Source organism: Heterocephalus glaber, unplaced genomic scaffold, assembly GCF_053883595.1.
Source record: "Heterocephalus glaber isolate CG9 unplaced genomic scaffold, H.glaber_assembly_v1.0 deba00001164, whole genome shotgun sequence".
NCBI classification, from domain to species: domain Eukaryota; kingdom Metazoa; phylum Chordata; class Mammalia; order Rodentia; family Bathyergidae; genus Heterocephalus; species Heterocephalus glaber.
The window spans coordinates 1,277,640-1,297,177 of record NW_028258205.1 but is presented as its reverse complement, the minus strand read 5'-3'; the positions used below and the strand labels follow the sequence as shown (position 1 = coordinate 1,297,177).

The 19,538-nt window shown below is 46.8% G+C and overlaps 1 protein-coding gene across 3 annotated transcripts in view; it reads right to left on the bottom strand.

Annotated features, from left to right (window-relative positions):
• The window catches only part of Znf185 (zinc finger protein 185 with LIM domain), a 56,485-nt gene that overhangs the window by 3,915 nt on the left and 33,032 nt on the right, over positions 1-19,538 (bottom strand). For all 3 annotated transcript variants that reach the window (XM_013067909.3, XM_021249157.2, XM_013067912.3), the window contains 6 exons: positions 19,328-19,528; positions 12,840-13,040; positions 9,499-9,609; positions 8,450-8,530; positions 2,785-2,856; positions 979-1,081 (listed from right to left, as the gene is read on the bottom strand). In XM_013067909.3, coding sequence (XP_012923363.2) covers positions 979-1,081; positions 2,785-2,856; positions 8,450-8,530; positions 9,499-9,609; positions 12,840-13,040; positions 19,328-19,528 — 769 coding nt within the window. The remainder of the gene's footprint in view (positions 1-978; positions 1,082-2,784; positions 2,857-8,449; positions 8,531-9,498; positions 9,610-12,839; positions 13,041-19,327; positions 19,529-19,538) is intronic.

Here is a 19,538-nt window from a genome sequence, read left to right as displayed (position 1 = left end):
TCTGCTGCGTCTGTCCCTCACCTCAGATCCAGAACCTCCACCTTCACAAAGCCTTGTCCCAGAATGCTCAGCATCGCCATGTGGGCTGATGCACTCAAGAGCAGCCTGCATTTCAGACAAGTGCTCTGCAGAAAAGTATGGGACTTGTTATGTAAGTCCATGAAGCAGTGCCAATGATGTGCCTTGTCACCCCATGATAATCTCTGAGGTCATCTAGGCCACATGTTACTTCTCCTAGCACTCAGCCTTGCTAGTTCACAGACGCCCCAGGCAAACTCTCCACCTTGGCAATGCCAATCCTTGCTTTACTTTTCTGCCTGGTCTCAGGAGGCATTTGTGGGCACACATGGGGCCCCTACATGGCCTCCCCTCCCCCAGATGTCCCCCACTCTTCCCTCCTCTCCCTTACAGTAGGTGACCATGCTTTGCACTGACCAAGAAAACAGTAGCCAGAGGGGTCCCTCCCCTACTCGTGGCCTCCAGGAGGTTCCAGCTGCATTAAGAATAAAATCCAGGGCCGGGGATGGAGCTCAGTGGTTCTGGTGCCTGCCTCACAAGCGCAGGGTCCTCAGTTCCATCCCCAGTACCAAAAAGACTAAAATCCAAAGTCTGTGCCCTCCAAGGCCTACAGAAGGTAGCCCACAGATACCTCTGGAGCCTCATCGCTTACCATGTGCCCTCTCACTGGGCATCCTAGCTAGACCCATCTGTGCTTTTGCCCCAGTGCCTTTGCACGTGTTGGCTCCCTGATGGGAAGTCTTTCCTCAGAAACCGTTTCAGTCCCCGCTATAGTACTCAGCACACGGAAGTACCAACACTCCCTCATCCCTCACTCCCTCAGACTCGGGAGCCCACTCAGCTCCCAGTCCTACAAAGCTGCTGAGACCACACAGCTGTGCGTGGGGACCGAGCCTGCTTCATGCCCTTTGCATCCACAAGACTGCTGTGCTCTACAGGACCAGGGCCTTTCTTCCTTACCTTAAAGCAATACTCATGGCAGCAGATACCAAGATGTTCCAGGGTAATCTTTGGACAGTCTCGGATCTCACAGCTGCAGTAAGTACAGATCCCTCCAGTGGTTCTAGGAGATGAAGAACAAGAACCCGGGGATCAGGCTGGTGTAGACTTCTGACGTGATGCAGCCAGGCCCCTGGCTTGACTCAGCCGCCAGGGTTCCCAGCCTGCCATCTTCCTCTGTGCTGTGCAATTAGGACTGCAGAGCTGGGCTGGCCTGGTTCTCAGCTTGCTGCAGGCCTCTGCATTATTCCTCCAAGTCAGTCCTGGGGGCCATTTTTCTCACGCCTGGGACCAGTGACCCTCCCCTCCCAGTCCCTATACTCTGGGACCCATCCTGCCCATAGCCTTCTCAGAGGCTGCTTGGCACTCAGGCTAAAGTTTTACATACAGACTTCTGGGACGATTATCTTCCCTCTGCTTTTCCTCCCCGACAGGCTAAAGTAGGAAGTGGGGTGGTGCCAGCTACCTGGGCCACTTTAGCTCCCTTCCAAGGCCCTGAGTGCCGAGGCACTGCGGGTCTGCTCTGCCACCCTGCTGCTGGATAGAGTTCACTGTCCAGGCTCCCGCTTCCAGCACAGCCAGCTCAGTTTTCTGTGTGTGTTTGTACATGTGAGTGTGAAAGTGACTAGGGTTGTCCTTGGGGAACTCCTCTCCATCCTCCTAGTCCAGCGAGTTGGCAGTTGCTCAATGGGGCATCTGGTCTCCCACACTCCTGGGACTGGAGGCCTCACTTCATTTGTCCCGTGTTCATTCTCAGGGGCCTGACCAACCTGCCTCTCCTATGGTTTGGTCCTCAGTGTGGCCATGACAGGCGAGGGGAACTCTAAAACCTGGGCCCTAGTGGGAGGGAAGTAGGTCTCTGGTGCCCTGCCTGCAGAACAGATTAATTCTCTTGCAGGACTAGACTGGCTCCCTGGGAGGATCCCCTTGACCTTAACTCTCTCACTTGCTCCCTTTTTCTCCACAGACTAGTGGTGTGGTGCCTCTGAATGTCAACCCACGGGACCTTAGATCTCTTGATAAATGAGAAGCAGAGCCACAGTACAAACATCCCTCACCTGGGAATAGTCAGGCTCTGTGATTTAGGCCTGCTACTAGGCTCTGCTACTAACTCCCTGTGTGACTTAAGGCCACATTACTTATTCTACCCAGACTTCCTTCTTTCACTATAGCCTGAATGAACTCAATCTCTAAAACTCTTCGCTCTCCTACTCTAGGAATTTATTATAAAGACCATTCTGTGGCTGTTGTCTAGAAATGGCTTTCAGAATTGCTGGATGAGGTGCCCTATGCCCTTTCATTCAAATCAATAGCACCACACCACTCTGTACCCTTAGTTCTGCATCTCTTTTCCGTCTTCTTAATCACAGCAGCCCAGTACTTAAAAATAAATTGCCACCCACCACTCTCATTTTTAGCTGCCTTTTCTTTTGACACCTGGTCATTAAGTGACCAGTTAGGCATTAATCTAAAGAGCCTCTCCTGCTGACATGAGCCTCCTGGGCTTTCCAACACCAATTCCCTTCTCAGTAGCCTTTTGTGTCTACCCTTTGACTTAGCTGGGTTCAAAGGCTTTAGTTGCCACAAGTGTGACACCCCAATAAGGGAGGAACTAGCTTCCTTCCTAGTGTCCTGTACTACGTGACCGATTGGCAAACAGATTGGAGGTCGCAAAGCAGCAGACAAAGGCACACAGACATAGCATGGAGACCTTCTAGCTGTCTCCCCCACAGAACTGAGGGCTCCCTGGGAAAACAGCAGACATACCTTTCCATGTGTGGAGTGCTGTCATATGGGGTCTTCTCCTTCATGTCAAATGAGTCCTCAGTGCTGCTAACCCTGCAGGGAGTACAGTGGGGGAGAGGAAGGCAAAAGATGGGAGGTAGATCACTACAGTCATGCACAGGGTGCACTCCTCCATTAGCCCTATGGCTACAGGCTGAGACCTGACTGGATTTGACAGCCATCATCTGTAACCCTAAATGGCATGCAGTGCCTCTGGAGCTGATACCAAGGAGACATACTTCTCCTGAAGAGCTCTTTCATGGGGCACAAGAAGGCCCCCTGTGGTGAGAGAGATAACAAGGCAGGCTAGATCCCTTGGGTGGACACCATTGACTGACCATGCCCAGAAGGAAGGGCAAGGTGGGATTTAGCATTCACACACAAAAACCTGAGTGTGGAAACAAACCAGGTTACAGTAGTGATTCACTATTTTTTCTTCATGTCTGGTGGATTCTACTACTGCAGACTCTGGGAAGAAATGACTCATTCAAAACCAAGGAGGACTAGTTTTTGGACTTTCTTTTTTTTTTCTCCTTCATTGCTTTTTTTTGTGGGTGTGTTTTTTTCTTTTTTCTTAATTTTGTTCTGATTTTTAATATTTCTTCTCTTTCTCCTTGATCTCTATTACTTTTATCTAATTCTATTAATTTTCTTTTACTTCTTAATAAGATCTTTTATCTCACTTTCTCTCTTCCTTTTCATCTTTTTTCATGATTTTTCAAATTTTACTTTTTTCATTCTCCTATTTCCCATTCCCTCCATCTTTACTATACTAGTATTAGTATTTAAGATATATTAACCTTTAGATATTTAGCTATTATTGTTGAATTCTTTTCTATTGTTAATGGTAGTATAATTGTTGCATTTAGTAGATATTTCCTGGATGTTAGTATTTGCTTAGTCTTTGTGTCTACATTATAATTATAGACCTCATATCCATGGTTAAGGGGGGCACAGGGGTAGCTTTTATTGGTTCTTACAGTGGTCAATATTCAGTCTATCTTTGACTTTATTATTGTTGTTAATTTTGTTGCTTTTGCCAGAGTGGCATAGTTGTTGCATGGTTTTCACTGTATGCCAATATCTGGTTTGTCTTTGTGTCATCAACAATACTGTGGTTCACTTCTGGAGAACCAAGTGCTGGGCCAATTACACGGCACCTTCCCCTCTTACATTAACAAAGGTGGTGGGAATCTTGGGACAGAGACCAAAGCCTATAGTTAGCCATGCCTACAGGGTATCACTGGAAATCAGATGCTAACTAAAGAGATCTCCATACTAGCAACAAAGTCTTTCCACTATAATTGACCCAGCACAAATATAAAAAAGCAAAACTAATGGAAACATAAGAGGGCAAGGCAACAAAATGTCTCCAAAAACTCCCAACTCCAGAAAGTCAATCCAGGGGTGTCAATGGGAAAAAAAATCAAAAGTCCAACAGCTAACCTATAGGAAATGATAAAAGAGGAGACAAAAAAGCAAATCAATAACGTTCCCAGTGAGCTCAGGGATGATATAACTAAACAGATACTAGATTTAATAAACAAAAAAATCAGTAAGCTTACAGAAGACACTGATAAAAAGCCAGTTGGCCCAAACAAAACAATGCAAAACATGAAAGATCAGTTTAGCAAAGAATTAGAGTCCATGAAAAGGTAACAAACAGAAATCCAGGAGATAAACATCTCTATCGGATATCATGGACAGCAGAAGTGACTGTATGAAGACAGAACTAGGAGTTCCAGGCAGAAAAGAAGACCGGGCTGATGCCAGTGAACATGTACTCAAAGATATCTTAAAAACAAGAAGAGAACATGAAAATGGTTCCAATAGCTCAGAGCAAATGAAGATAAGATAATCTATGATTAACTGGAATTAGTGAAAAAAATCAGAGGACAGCACAAATGGCATAAAAATCTATTTACAGAAATAATAGTAGAAAACTGTCCAAATATAGGGAAAGAATTTAACATAAAGATAAGTGAAGCATATAGAATCGCAAATTGCAGTAATCAGAAGAGAACTTCTCCAAGACAAAACATCACAGTCAAAGTACCAGAATTCTAACAGAAGGACAGAATCTTAAAAGCTGTTAGAGAAAAGCAAGAAATCACTTCCTGTGAGAATTACAACAGACTTTTCAATACAAACCTTAAAGGCCAGGAAAGCTTGGAGTGAAGGGTTTCAAGCCTTAAAAGAAAACAACTTCCAACCCAGACTGATATATCCTGCAAAACTATCTTTCAAGTTAGAATACAAAGCTACAATGATACAAACAGCACGGTAGTGGATCAGCGGGACAGAACAGAGGATACAGTGAAACCCCAGGCACATTCAGCCACCTCATCTCTGACAAAGGGGTGGAAACACACACTGGAGGACAGACGGCCTCTTTAGCATGTGGTGCTGGGAAAGCTGGCTGTCCACATGCAGAAGATTGAAATTTGAGCCATATCTCTCACCACACACTAAACTAAAATCAAAATGATTTGAAGATCTAACTATTCAAACAGAAACACCTAATCTGCTGGAAGATAAAATAGGTAAAACTCTTGAAGACATAGGCATAGGCAAGGACTTTCTGAACAGAACCCCAATTTCACAAGAAATAGCACCAAGACTCAACAAATGGGATCATATCAAAATGAAAATCTTCTGCACAGCAAAGGAAACAACCACCAGAGTGAAGACACAACCTATAGAATGGGAAAAATTCTTGACAGCTAGTCTTTGGATACAGGATTAATATCTGGAATATATAAAGAACTCAAAAACCTAGACCCCCAAAATAAATGATCTAATCAAAAAATGGTCAACTGAAATAGATAATTCTCAGAAGAAAAAGTACAAATGACGAATAAATGCATGAAGAAATATTCAACATCTCCAGCCATGATAGAAATGCAAATTAAAACAGCGCTGAGATTCCATCTTACTCCAAAAAGAATGGATATCATCAAGAAATCAAATAATAACGAATACTGGTGAGGTTGTGGGGGAAAAGGAACCCTTCTCCATTATTGGTAGGAATGTAGACTAATATAATCCCTAAGGAAATCAGTAGGGAAATTCCTCAAAAAAAGTAAAACTAGAAATTCCATTTGACCCAGCTATTCCCCTTCTAGGTATCTTCCCCAGAGTTAAAGACATCATGCCACAGTGATACATGTACACTCATGTTTACAGCAACACAATTCACAATAGCTAAATCTTGGAAGCAGCCTATATGTTCATCAACAGATGAATGAAGAAAATGCACCACAACAGAATGCCTCTCTGCTGTAAAGGAGGATAAATTTGAGCCATTTGTAGGAAAATGGATACACTTTGAGATCACAATGTTAAATGAAAAAAAATCAGATACATGAGCTTAAATATTGCATGGTTTGCATTATATAAGAAACCCAAAGTTTAAATTTATTAAAGTGCAAATAAAAGATAGATAATAGGAAACAGGGAGATAGATCTTTTGCAAACAGGAAGAGGACCATGAGATGGGTAAGTGTTAGGGTGGGGTGGGGAAGGGATGTAAAAAAGAATTAAAATGTGTTATGTACATGTACCAACTCCCCATTATGAATATAATAATTAAGTACTGGAAACATGTACTGATAAAAATTTTAAAAATAAATACTGCCAGGAAGGGACACCTAACTAGCTACAATCCCTGGGATACAAGGTGTGAACAAAATATATGGTGAATGTTTAAATTATAAAATATATTACAGTAAAAGACACACTGCCCTCAATTCCCCTCAGAATCCTCCCCCTCACTTTGAGCACACTTATCCCGTCATTCTTGCCACTTTCTGCATGTTTTATTTTTTTATATTATTTATTTTTTTTGGTACTAGGGATCGAACTCGGGTCCTTGCACTTACGACACAGGTGGTGGAACCACTCAGCTACATCCCTGACCCTTCTTGCCACTTTCTGAAGCATTTTTGGAAGTCCTCTTTCATGAGTATCTTTCTGAGGGTATGATGAAAATTCAGTGAATGCCGCTGCTGAGTGCCATCCAATAGAAAGGCAGGCTCATAAAACACGATTTTGTGTCCTCATCCACCTTATTCACTGGATTTGGCACCGTGTGTCTTCCCCACAGTTAAAATGACCATGACAGTTAAATGCTTTTTCTTGATGCAGCCACAATAGCACAGCTAAAGACATTCATGAAAGAGGACTTCCAGACCTGTTTTGGAAAGTGAGAAGGATAATAAGATAAGCGTGTTTGGTGTGAGAAGAGTACTTTAAGGGGGATTAATGGCAATGTGTCTTTTATTATAATAAATTTTAAATAAAACCTGTGTAATTCACTGTAATTTTTTTTATCACACCTATCTATAAATGGGGCCATTTCCCTGGGAGCCATGTGGTGGTGCCGTGAAGTTCTGTGACCTGCCCAAGGCCATGCTTTGAATAAAGGACAAGCTAGATTTTAAGCCAATGTCCTAGTTTCTTCTCAGCATTAAGCTCATGTATAAGCTTCCTGGAAGGCAAGGCAAAAAGGGAAATCGCCACGGACTATGCAATTTTCACTGTACGCTACAGAAAAGTCTACAAGTTTTTCATAAGACGTACCATTTTGACTGATTGCTAAATTCTATTTTAAAACAGGTTTAACTGTCAGAGTCCAGAGTGTGGGACTTGGAGAAGCACAACTGGGAGATGCACAGTTCAGTCAAGTGCACCTCAGAGAGGCCAAGGCCAGATGGCAGCAGAGGCCCCACGGCTATCCTGGAGGCTTCTCACACATCACTAGGGCTTCTCTGAGCACCATGATGGGGACAGGGACGGAAACATGAGTAGTGTCAGGGGATGGCAGAGAACGCTAATGGGTCTGTGGTATCTTTTCTGGGTGAGGAAAATGTCCTAGAATTGGGTAGTGGTGACCGGGGCTCGCTTGTGACTACACCAACGTGTGCTGGATCATACACTCTAAATAAAGGGTTCGCCACTGAGAACCACCCCAGGGGAGTGCAGGGGAGGGCGCCCAGGCTGGGGGACGTTAAGCACCCAGGACGGGCTGGCTGAGTCCACTGTGCTCATCTTTCCAGGGCCCCAGTGAGAGCCGGTCTGGAAACCCCCAGAGGCCCAAGCCTGAAGTAAGGTTGGGACGCTCCTCGGTTGTGCAAATCTTCACCGCTGCAATATGGTGCTGGGTTACCAAAAGTGTGCTCAGACTGCGTAGGTGGTGGAGCACTGCAGTGACACTAAGGTACCCTTCCATAGGGCACTAGAAAACAAGCAGATGAAAGGGTGATCAGTAAAGAGTGGCACGCACGTAAGCACTGCACTCACTCGTGTGTTCGAACCAGGCAGCCAGGCACGGAAGGTTGTGGGGGCTAAAAGGCTCCTGCAGTCTGAAATAAGATGGAATTAACTAGTCTCTAAAAGCTCCACAATAGACACACTCAGGACTTCGCAGACAAAGCAACAAAGGCGGGCGGAAAGAGATGGCGCCGGTGAACTGTAAAGAGAAAACTCAAAGGCACCCAGCTGGGTAGAGCACCTGCTGCGGCCAAGTGATTAGCCAAAAGCTATTCTGGGCCACGCCCTGGGGGAGGTACTGAGGATGCCAGAAGGAGGGTCCCTCCGAGCCTGCTGGGAGAAGGCCTCACAAGGGAGCCCTGAGACTTGCTCTTACCTGCCCTGGAAGGAAGATGCAGGCTGCCCAGAAGACACTTCCCTAGCATTCACGGACTCCTTCACGAAGAGAATCCCTTTGCTGCAGAACAGAAAGAAGGTCACCACAAGGAGGGCTCAGTCCACCCCTCCCACACACAGCCCACTGGGAAGGAAGTACCGAGGCTTGTGGGAAGGGCTAGCTAGGGCCCAGGTGCTGACAGGATCCAGATGCCAGACTCCAAGGGCCACAGCAGACAGAGCTGTGGGCTGCTGGCACCATGGCGGCCTCAGCGTGTGTTTGTACTGACAGCTCTAGAAAGAGGCTCCCTGCGGTGTGTCCTCCTCCATGCAGACCACCAGGCCTTCACCTGCTCCCCAGACTTCTGCACTTCTGCCTGCTGTCAGTGGAGGCCTTTTGGGTCTCCCCACAACACACACCTCACTCGGCAGGCTCCTGCAGCCTGAGGTGACTACGAGTGTGCAAGAGGCAGCGGGCACATGAGAGACAGACATGGCCTGGGCTCCTGCTGGCCTTCACACTCGTGGTGCTCAGGGACGACAGCCAGGTCCTTGGGGTGGCAGGGCCCAACTACTGACTGCATCCACTAATGTGCCATGGGGCCTCAGCTTCTCTGTGCTTTCTTCTTTGTTTGTTTGTTTGTTTGCCATGCTGGGGATCAAACCCAGGGCTTCGTGCATGCGAGGCAAGTGCCCTACCATTCAGCTACGTCCCCGCGGCCCTTTCTTTATTTTTTATTTTGAGACATTGTGTCACTAGTTGCTCAGCATGGCCTCAAACTCATGATCCTCCTGCTTCGGCCTCCCAAGTAGCTGGGACTACAGGCCTGCACCACCACGTCAGGCTTTCACCTCTCACTGGGATGTGGAGAAGGCAGTGGGGTTGCTAGGACTATGTTCAGGCCTACAAATAGGAGTTTATATTGGAGGAACTGAGACTGAATTACGTGGCCACTTAGCCAACGGGCTGCTGGGAGTTGGGGAGGCATTACAGGGGAACCACCCTGAGCCCACAGAACACCCCCCAGTGTGCCAGTTATCCCTTCTTACGTGCTTGAGCCACCGTCCAAGTCACTCAGTGGGGCTGGAATATAAAGGTCAGGCTGCTCAGAAGCCGCACTGATGGAAACAGTGACCACGCAGCCTGAAGGACTTTTCATTCTGAAAGAAAAGGGAGGGCGAGCATGTCAACGCAGGGACCTGACATCCTCCTGGGCCGAACAGGGTTTCCCAGCCCACGCTCCACGGGTTTAAACAAATGCCAGTGTGTGTTAAACAGTGTCCGCAGAGCCCTCATTTGCCTTTGCAGTTTCCTCAGAGACGGAGTGGAACCCCTCACTTCATAGGTGAGATGGATGGAGATGGGGCCCGGGTCACCAGGAGTCGATGGATGACAAGAGCCCTGTCTTCCAACGTCTGTCTGGACTTCTGAATGTAGCGGGGGCCGAGACCACTCTGAGCCACACAGGGGCTACTGGGGATGTAAGTGAGGAGGAGCAGAAGGGGAAGGCACTATCTAGCTCACCTCCTGCCCCCACCCCGTGGAGAACCCAGAGAGCAGAAGGCCTGGGAGAGGGCCAAATGGATGTGGGGATCAGTGAGCAGCAAAGCCCCGTGTGCCTCACTCCAGAGGTGCCCACCACCAGCAAAGGCAGGAAGCAGACATGGTGGTTTTTCTGAACATGTGCACCTTGGCTGCAACCCCAGCCCTGGTCCTGGAATCTGACCTCTCAGGCAGCTCACAAGGCCATTCTCGGCCAGGCCCTTACTCTGCCTGCCCTGGGCATCCAAGGTCACCACAGGGCATTCTGTGGGCACCACTCCTGAGTGCCTATCTGTTCTTTCCAGCTCGCATCTGCCCACCTTGAAGTAGCCTTGGGCCACTGCTATGGGCACACACTGCCCTTTGCAACATGCTGCCACTCCGCTCACACACTGTGTATGCCCACTTCCACAGGACTGTGGAGTGTCACCTCTTGCCAAAGAACCTTATGCCCACGACCTCAATGCATTTAAGACTGGCGAGGAGAAACACTCATAGCCTAGCGCCCACTTGGCTCTCCTGCCTCATATTCTCAAACTTTCACGTGCAACGGAACCTCCCGCCACACTAACTGGCCTGTTGTTCCCCGGATGTGCCAAGCACTCCCACAGCTTTACAGATAACACTCTGGGGCCTGTCTTCCCACTGCGGGGTGTGTGAGCCTCCCTAACCTCAGTGGATCCCCTCATGCTGCGCCTATTTCTACAGCACTCTGCGATGCAGGCATGTACCATGGAGACTAGAAGAGGTAGGCTGGCTGGGAGAGAGGGTCCCACGGGAATCTGGAAAGACAGGCAGGGATGAAATGCAGGGCCAAAAAGTGAGACGAGAACTGCTCACAAGAGATTCCTCTGTTGATCAACAATGAGCAAAACTCTGGCATCCTGCGATTCTGTCCAGCAGAACAGTCAAGGGGACAGAAGTACTGAAGGAATAGGTGTTTTTAAAACTCCCATGGAGACTCCCACAGGACAGCAGTGTCAGCTACTAGGGCTCTCCAGTGCTCCTCGGTCCTCACAGGGAAACATCCCACCTCTCTCCCAGTAAACAGCCTCAGGCCTGCTATCCCACCTCTCTCCCAGTAAACAGCCTCAGGCCTGCTCCTGCCTCCGCTCACTTCACTTCCTACACTCCAGCCACACAGCCTGGCCTTTAGGCCCTGTCCCCCCTCTCTGCACAAGCCGTCTCCCCTTACTAATGAGTTAGGAGCTGAGTGTGCTGGTAGGAGACGGAGCCTAGCTGGAGGCAGGTCACTGAGGGCGTGACCTAGAGGGTGTATTCTTGTCCCTGGCACGTCTCTTCTCTCTCTGCTGCCATGGGCTGAGCAGCTGTCCACTAGACCCTTCCACGATGCCATTTCTGCCTGGACCCAGTAGATCATGGACCGAACCCACTGGAACAGTGAGCCAAAATAAACCTCCTTTAAGTCATGGGTGTCGGCTATTTTGCCCCAGTGACAGAAAAATGACTAATACAGACACACAGACAAACCAGAGGTCACAGCAAGTCAGTGAGTCAAAATCAGGTAAGGGAGCCGGAAAATGGCCACATCCTGCCTCAGATCAGAAGCCTTTACTACACCTCACACTGGGACAGGAGCCAATGGTGGGTTCCTGGGAACCAAAGGTGGATGTGGAGGCCAGAAATCTCCATCAGAGATGGACATGAAGTTCACCTGGCAGGAATGGGGAGCATATCATCAAATCTTGACATTCTCTCATGCCCTCTATATCCTGCTTACGTACAATGCGACAGCTCTGAAGACCTTCCAAAGAGCACACTGGAATCGATCCAACAACTCCAACATTTCCTGGAGAGCTCACAAAATGATTCAGGATGATGGACAGTTTTAGATTGCTTAAAACACCTATTTTCAATCCAGAGTATAAATAAAGAGCAAAATAGATGATAGCATGAAATAGGGAGGTACAGTAGATCCCCTGCAGATGGAAAAGGGAACTAGAGAGGGAGGGATGGGAGAAGGAAGGGTGAGCAGTATTTAAAAAATGAAGGCACATTATGTACATGCACCAACTCTCCACAATGAACACAAATATTATGTACGAAAAGCATATACTAATAAATGTAAAGAAAAAACTTAATTTTCTACTGTGAAAAAAATTATAATATTGAAGAAAATAGGTTTCAAACTGCAGTCATCATGCTTTGGTGTGGATGGCACTGTTCCACTGAGGCCAGGAGCCAGAAAACTACCACTCTGGGAGATGTGGGCTACACACAGGAAGACACATCAGGGGGCTGGCACTATCTTCCCTACTCCCTGCTCCTCTGCAGTGCTCTACCTCTCTCCAAGAACTAGAGGCTCCTGTTTCCTCAGGCCACTACAGCCAGCCGCCCGCAAGCACTGCACACCCTAGGTGAGTTACTGCCTCAGTGCTGCCCAAGTGGCCAACCTGGTGGAGGTGGCAGTGGAAGAACATAGCCAACTGGCAGCCTTCAATTCTGGCAGTGAGTCCCATCCACACCCAGCCACATGTTCCTCTGAGGCCTTCCAACTACACGAATGGCAAAAGCACCCCTACTCCCCACCCGACCCAGGCTTTCAGGTGCCAGCTGGCTCCTGGACAGCATGGTCTGGGCTGGTGCTGGTCATGGTCATGGTCATGGTTGATTTCATGGCTCCAAAGTTGAAATATGTGGGGACCGACGCTGGGATGCTAGTTTCTGGCCCACTTCCCTCTGGCTCCTACACACTCCCACCTGAGGAGGCCAACAGGCCTGCCATGTGTGTGCGTGTGTGCATGGGTGCATGTATCTGTGCTACAATGTGGTCCCCGACTGAAAGCCTGGCTCCAGGCAGCAGGAACCCAGCCCAGCCCGACCTTACCTGCTGCCACTGCTTTCCTGCTCCAGGAGCTGCTCAGGGCCACTGGGGCTGCTCCGCCTCTCCGGGGAGCTGACAGCTCCGGGATGCTGCTGAGCGGGGGCAGTCGGGTCTCCCTCGCCACAACCTGGGGCTCCGGGCCTCTCCTGCCAGGCCTCGCCTGCCTTGGCGGTCACATTCTTCCCCTCGTGTGAGGCTGAGGCCCTGAGGAAGAATGAACGCCCTGTGGAGGGAGCGCTGCGGGGCGGCCCTAGCTCGCACCCTGCCACCTTCCCTCAGGGCCCCGCCTGCCCTGCCACCCCTGCTTCTCCTGGGTGCCACCATTGCCGGAGTCCCACAGCAGGTGCACACCCGAGGCACCTTGGGACAGGCGGCCCCGGTCTGTCCAGGGGAGACCTGCCCGTCTAGCAGGTTTCTGCCTGATTCATGACTAATCATTTAGAAGTAAAGCCATAAATCCTCTATTTATGTCTGTCTGTATGCTTGATTTTATATATGTATATTACCCTACATCTAGATGATACTACCCAGTTTACAAAATATCTTATCTTCTAATTGATTTAGAGATAGACATTTACAGATTAAACCTAAAATTCCCATAAATTGAGGAAACTTTTAATTCTTCCAATATAAACAAAAATAATATTCTTTAAAAACTAACCCAAATGATTTAAAATTCAAGTTCACAAAATTCAGGTAAATCTGTGGCAAACAAGATGAATTTTCTATTTTTAATAGAAACACCTACGTTGCCTGAGTTTGCAACTACATATACTGCAAGAATATATTGTATGGCCGGGGATTTAGCTCAGTGGTTTCGCCGCCTGCTGCGCAAGCGCAAGGACCTGAGTTTGATCCCCAGTACAAAAAAAAAAAAGAATATATTTTATTCTATTTGAGTACATTCTTCATAGACATAAATAGGCTTACTGTTCAGATAAGCTAGTATTACATCTCCTAGATGTTTAAGATTATAAAAATGTAAATTTGCTTTTAGCCAAACTAAGTCATTATTATGGCACACTTTATTTCAACAGTAATTGCAATATGTCAGTTTAAAGATAGTTTCCAACATGTTTTTGGCAACTTAAAACCTTAAACTTATGCTAAATTAACTAACAAGTATTCATTATATACCTACATCATTTATAAGTAGGGTAAAATACTAAATCCAAAGTTTATATAAGAGCTGATCAAAACATACGGTGTGTGCTTTAAAAATTTTTACAGTAAAAGACACATAGCCATTTATTTCCCTCACAATTCTCCCCCTCACGTCAAACACACTTATCCTGTTGTCCTTGCCACTTTCTGAAGCAGCTCTGGAAGTTCTCTTTCCTAAGTGTCTGTATGAAGCATGATCAAAAACAGAGTGAATGCTGCTGCCGAGCGCCACCCCACAGAAAGGCAGCTCGTAAAAACATCACGCTGTGTCCTCGTCCACCTTATTCACCCGATCTAGCACCATCCAACTTCTGACTCTTTCCCAAAGTCAAAATGACCATGAAAGAGAAATGCTTTGAATTGAGGCAGCCACGGCAGCACAACTAAAGACACTCAGGAAAGAGGCCTTCCAGAGCTGCTGCAGAAAGCGGCAAGGATGGTGGGGTAAGTGAGTTCAAAGCTGGGGGAGTGCTGTGAGGGCATTTAGGCCAATGTGTCCTACTGTAATACATTTTTTAAATATTTAAATATTCATAGAAGTTTTTGATCATACCTCATCTAGTTTTGTTTATTTTATATGGTACAGAGAGGCTATACATAGATCACTACATAAATACGTTAATTTGTCTATAGATGAATTGAAAATTATAAAATCCATGTAACTTTAATAAAGGTTATGGGATGTATACTCAGAAGCTTTACTAGTATGTCACAAAAGGCTGGTGTGTGGGCTGGGATTTAACTCAGTGGTTTCGCCGCCTGCTGCACCAGCACAAGGTCCCGAGTTCGATCCCCGGTACCAAAAAAACCCCAAAAAACAAACAAAAGAAAACAACAACAGGCTGGTGTATGACAGTTCATAATTACCTACCTCTGGAAAAACAGAGTCCGCTAAAAAATGTATGTACACTTCAGGAAAAGAAAAATAGTAGGGTGTTTTTTCAACAGATGGTGTTAGCCTCCTGTGGGGGCCCCTAGAGGATGTCGTCGTGTATCGCAGAAGAGCCACTGCACTGCCGGCCCTTAGAGGAGAAATGGAAAATGCAGGAGAAGCAACCTCAGTGACCAAGGCTACCCAAGCAGCAGCTGGCCGTACTAATAAGTCGCTGGAGGCTCATGGCCACCACTGTGAGGGCAAAGGTAACGTGGATTAGTCTCATGATGTCTCAATAAACGTTTTATTAAAATACGGATATAAGTTTTTCTTTGCCTGAAGTGTATACACATCTTTGTTGGTCTCTGTAAACATTATTAATGGTTAAAATTATATTCAATTATATAAATGAGACTGCTACAAATAATAATACAGAAGGAAAACAACTGCTTGCAAGGTATGCAATACATATTTTATTAAGAAAAAGGGACAATTTTGTTCTAATTTAAAATAACTAATAGGTTCAACAATATGTAAGACAAAATATAAATTGATAATTTTTAAATTATATGTTTCACAAAAAAGAAATTTTATTTTTAAAACTGACTAAAATTTACTGGGTCTATAGGACTTTTAAAAAGCTGCAGTGGCAAATATTTTACTGATGCAAATCTATAATTCGGTTTTCTCTGTTAAAATAACACAATTTTCTTGGATCATTGGCCTGCTCCTAAAAGACTGTAGTATTTGTGGGGACTGGGGATGTAGGTAACTCAGTGGTGCCTCCGCCTGCCTTGCAAGAGCAAGGTCCCTAGTTCGATCCCTGGTACCAAAAAAAAAAAACCCAACAAAAAACTGTAGTATATCCTTCTGAGTAATCTATCTAAAAGCCAAAGATTTTGTGTTTTCAAATAATGCCCTCTCCTTTATATTGCCTTTATCATGCCCTTAAGCATTTTTTAGTCTTTTCGATTCTAAAGTTGCTAAGGTTCTTCATAATCATTTTAACTTCCATAGTTACTTTAAAATTTTTATTTTTATTCAAGATATAGCCAAATACTATTCCTCCCTAGTCCATAGTCCTATTTAATCAAATGTTTGTGATCTCCTGACAACCTCTACATTTTACTTTCCTAAAATCAAATTGTAAATATACTTTACAACTGAAAATGACAGTAAGATTTCTCAGAGGGTCCCTGGACAATTCCAAATGATTTGTTTTCTCACCTTGGAACAAGAGAGATTATAAAAATAATCGAGTTTATTTAATATTGCATAAACTGTACTGTCAAATCCAAACATGCTAAGCATTCCTCACAATATTAATTTTAGCCAGATGTGATGGCACACACCTGTCATCCCAGCACTTGGGAGGCTGAGGTAGGAGGACTGCTTCAAGTTAAGGCCAGCCTGGGCTACATAGCAAGACCTTGTCTCAAAAAACCAAATTAAAAATTAATTTTAATAAGTAAAATGTTGTTTATACAAATACTTCAGAAATTATACAAAATTTCTAACTCACTGCCCATGATGTTTCTACTTAACTGAGTCCTGGTGCTGCTTTGCCTGATATTAGACTACAAAAACACAATGTCATCAGTAGCAATTTCAATCATTTTTAAAATGCTAAGCTGGTCATGATTTTACTTCTTTAAAGAAGTACACATGGCCAGTAAGCACAGGGAAAAATGTTTGACATCTCTGGCCATTAGAGGAATGCAAATTAAAATGACACTAAGGTTCCATCTCACTCCTGAAAAAATGGCTCTCGTCAAGACCTCAATAAATAACAAATGCTGGTGAGGCTTTGAGGAAAGGGGGACCCTTCTATATTGGTTATGGGAGTGTAATGCAGTACAACCACTATGGAGAGTCCTCAAAATACTACGACTAGAAATTCCATTCAGACCAGCTACCTCCCCCTAAAGAGTGAGACACCATATTACAGCGATATATGCATTCCCGTGTTTATGGCAGCACAACTCATATAAGTGCCTATATGCCCTCAAACAGGTGAATGGATCAAGTGTGGCATTTATACAGAATGGATACTAATCAGCTACTCAGCCATAAAGAAGGATAAACCTGAGTCATCTGTAGGAAAAGGATGCACCTTGAGACCATAATGCTAAGTGAAATAAATCAGACTCACAGGCTTCAGTATTGCATCGTTTCTCTTACATGAGAAACCAAAGTATAAATAATTTCAAGAGCAAAGTAAAAGAGAGCTAATAGGACACATGGAGATAGACCTTTGATAAATGTGAAGGGATCTACTGATGAAGGGAGGGCTAGGGAGGGGTGGGGAAGTAGAAGGGTTAAGATGCAATGTGTACACATACAAATTTCTCACCGTGAATGTATCCATTATGTATGACACATGGGTTACTGCTACTACTAGTAATAATTTTATATCTTTATATTATGTCCAGTGGATTCTAGGCCAGTGGTTTTCAACTGGAAATTCAAGTCACTTGCATATGGGATTCTATTCATACACATGTTTATGACCTTTCCTTACCACCAGTTTGATTCTATTTGGCTGCCAAATCTCATGGCTATAAATGTGTTCTTACTCTCATACGCATGTTCTCTCACTGGCTTGAAGCTTTCACTTACATAAAGCTCTCTGCCACTACTGCTGATGAAATTTTGTTAGAACAAGAATCCCCACATAGGGACTTCTACTGGTTCTTTCAAGAGGTTGAGGAATCCATTTTATTGGTAAAGTCATTCAAAACACCCAATAAGCTCCTCCCTTATCCCCCAAACTGTCCTTATCCTCGAGAGCCCCCACCCCCGGAAATGACAGACCTGGAAAAAGGTTAAAGGTCGCTGAAGGGGTGAAAAACTCGACATCCCAACACCTGAGGCCAAGCACCGACTGCCCTGTAGCTTTCTTCTGGGCCATCCCAACTATCCTCCTCTGAAATAACTGTGCCCTGCCTGAGAACTTCCTGTCCCTCGGAAATGGCCAAGTCAGGCATTCTAAAACACTTCCAAGGAGTTTTCCTTGCCTCACAACTCTGTTATCTCATCTCTGTCTCTGCTGCCCTCGCCCTGCCCTCCACCCTTCCGGCCATTCCTGCTAAGTGAAGGCAAGTGGACCAAGTGGCTTTCTTCCTGGTGCAGGGCGCCCCGGGGCTAAGTGACTGCTTGAACTTGGGCCATTAGCAGTGAGCTGTGACAATACATGTGAATTGTCACCGACCAACAAAGCCCATTGGAGACTCAGACTGCGTCTGTGAGCCTTGGTCACTTAGGCACCCTCTGCCTAGCATTTGCCAAATCTCCAGGCTCCCACCACAGGGTTGGACAAAGGACCTTAGTTCCTTGCAACAGGAGAGGAGTCATGGCTGAGGTGCTCTCACCATTACCTTTCCTAGGTCTGCAACCCTTGCGCCTGCTCACCTTGGGGTGGCCCACGAGGACGACCTCCTGCCAGGTCCTCGACTGCCCGCCCACCCACCCGGCCCATCTCCTGTGCACAAGCCCCTCCAGGCGCGCTTCCTCCTGCCCTGCAGCTCCCTTCCTTGAGCCTCGTTTCCTCTACCTGCAGGGCTGCCTCCAGCTCAGCTGTCCGGAAAACCTTCCTCACCTTCCAGCCACCCCTTAGCCGTGGCCTGCACCTTTCATAACCCTAAATGCATGGAACGCTGCCCAGCGTAGGATGCCATGGGACTGGGGGTCTCCAGACTAGGTCTCCACAGGGCCTAGGGTTAAGAAGTCATCCACATCGGCTATTCCACAAGAAAAGCTGTTACTTGCTAGGTGAACCTGGCCCTAAAATACCTTGCTACCTAAGTGACTCTGCTCCAGGATAAGAAGTACAGAACTTCAGGGTGGATGAGCAAGGGGAGCTCTCTCCAGCTCGCATTTCTGTCTGCTTGAGAAACCATCAGCTCAGCAGTCGGTGCTTTGGGGCACACTCCCAGAGACCACTCAGCCTCACTTGGTCACCTGTCGCCACATGCACAGCTGTGCAGGGCAGGGCGGTGCTGGGGCCAGCAGGCATAGTGCCTCCTGGAGAGTCCTCCGCGCACTCGCAGTCCTGCCATCACACACATCCCGTTCCACACACACAGGTGCATGCCAGCACACCGTCAGTCACGTCGCCGTCACCCTCCGCATCCCTTCCTCTCTCGCGATCTCCCCCATGATCATCCATTCTCTTTATTCTCTGGCAGGTCCAACATACGTCAGGGGTGCTGGAGACTGCCTTGGGCTACCTAACCTCGGGCGGGGGAGGGGGGGGCAAAACCAACCACCTATCACAGCCCCATCAACACTGGAAGCCATCAACACTGCCCTAGGCCCAGGAAACCACTGCCATGAGTCCATTCGGAACACGCCAGCCACTAGCATGGAGCGGAGGAAGCAGCTTCTCTGGGCTGCAGTCCCCGACTGAAAGCCTGGCTCCAGGCAGCAGGAACCCAGCCCAGCCCGACCTTACCTGCTGCCACTGCTTTCCTGCTCCAGGAGCTGCTCAGGGCCGCTGGGGCTGCTCCGTCTCTCCAGGGAGCTGACAGCTCCGGGCTGCTGCTGAGCGGGGGCAGTCGGGTCTCCCTCGCCACAACCTGGGGCTCCGGGCCTCTCCTGCCAGGCCTCGCCTGCCTTGGCGGTCACATTCTTCCCCTCGTGTGAGGCTGAGGCCCTGAGGAAGA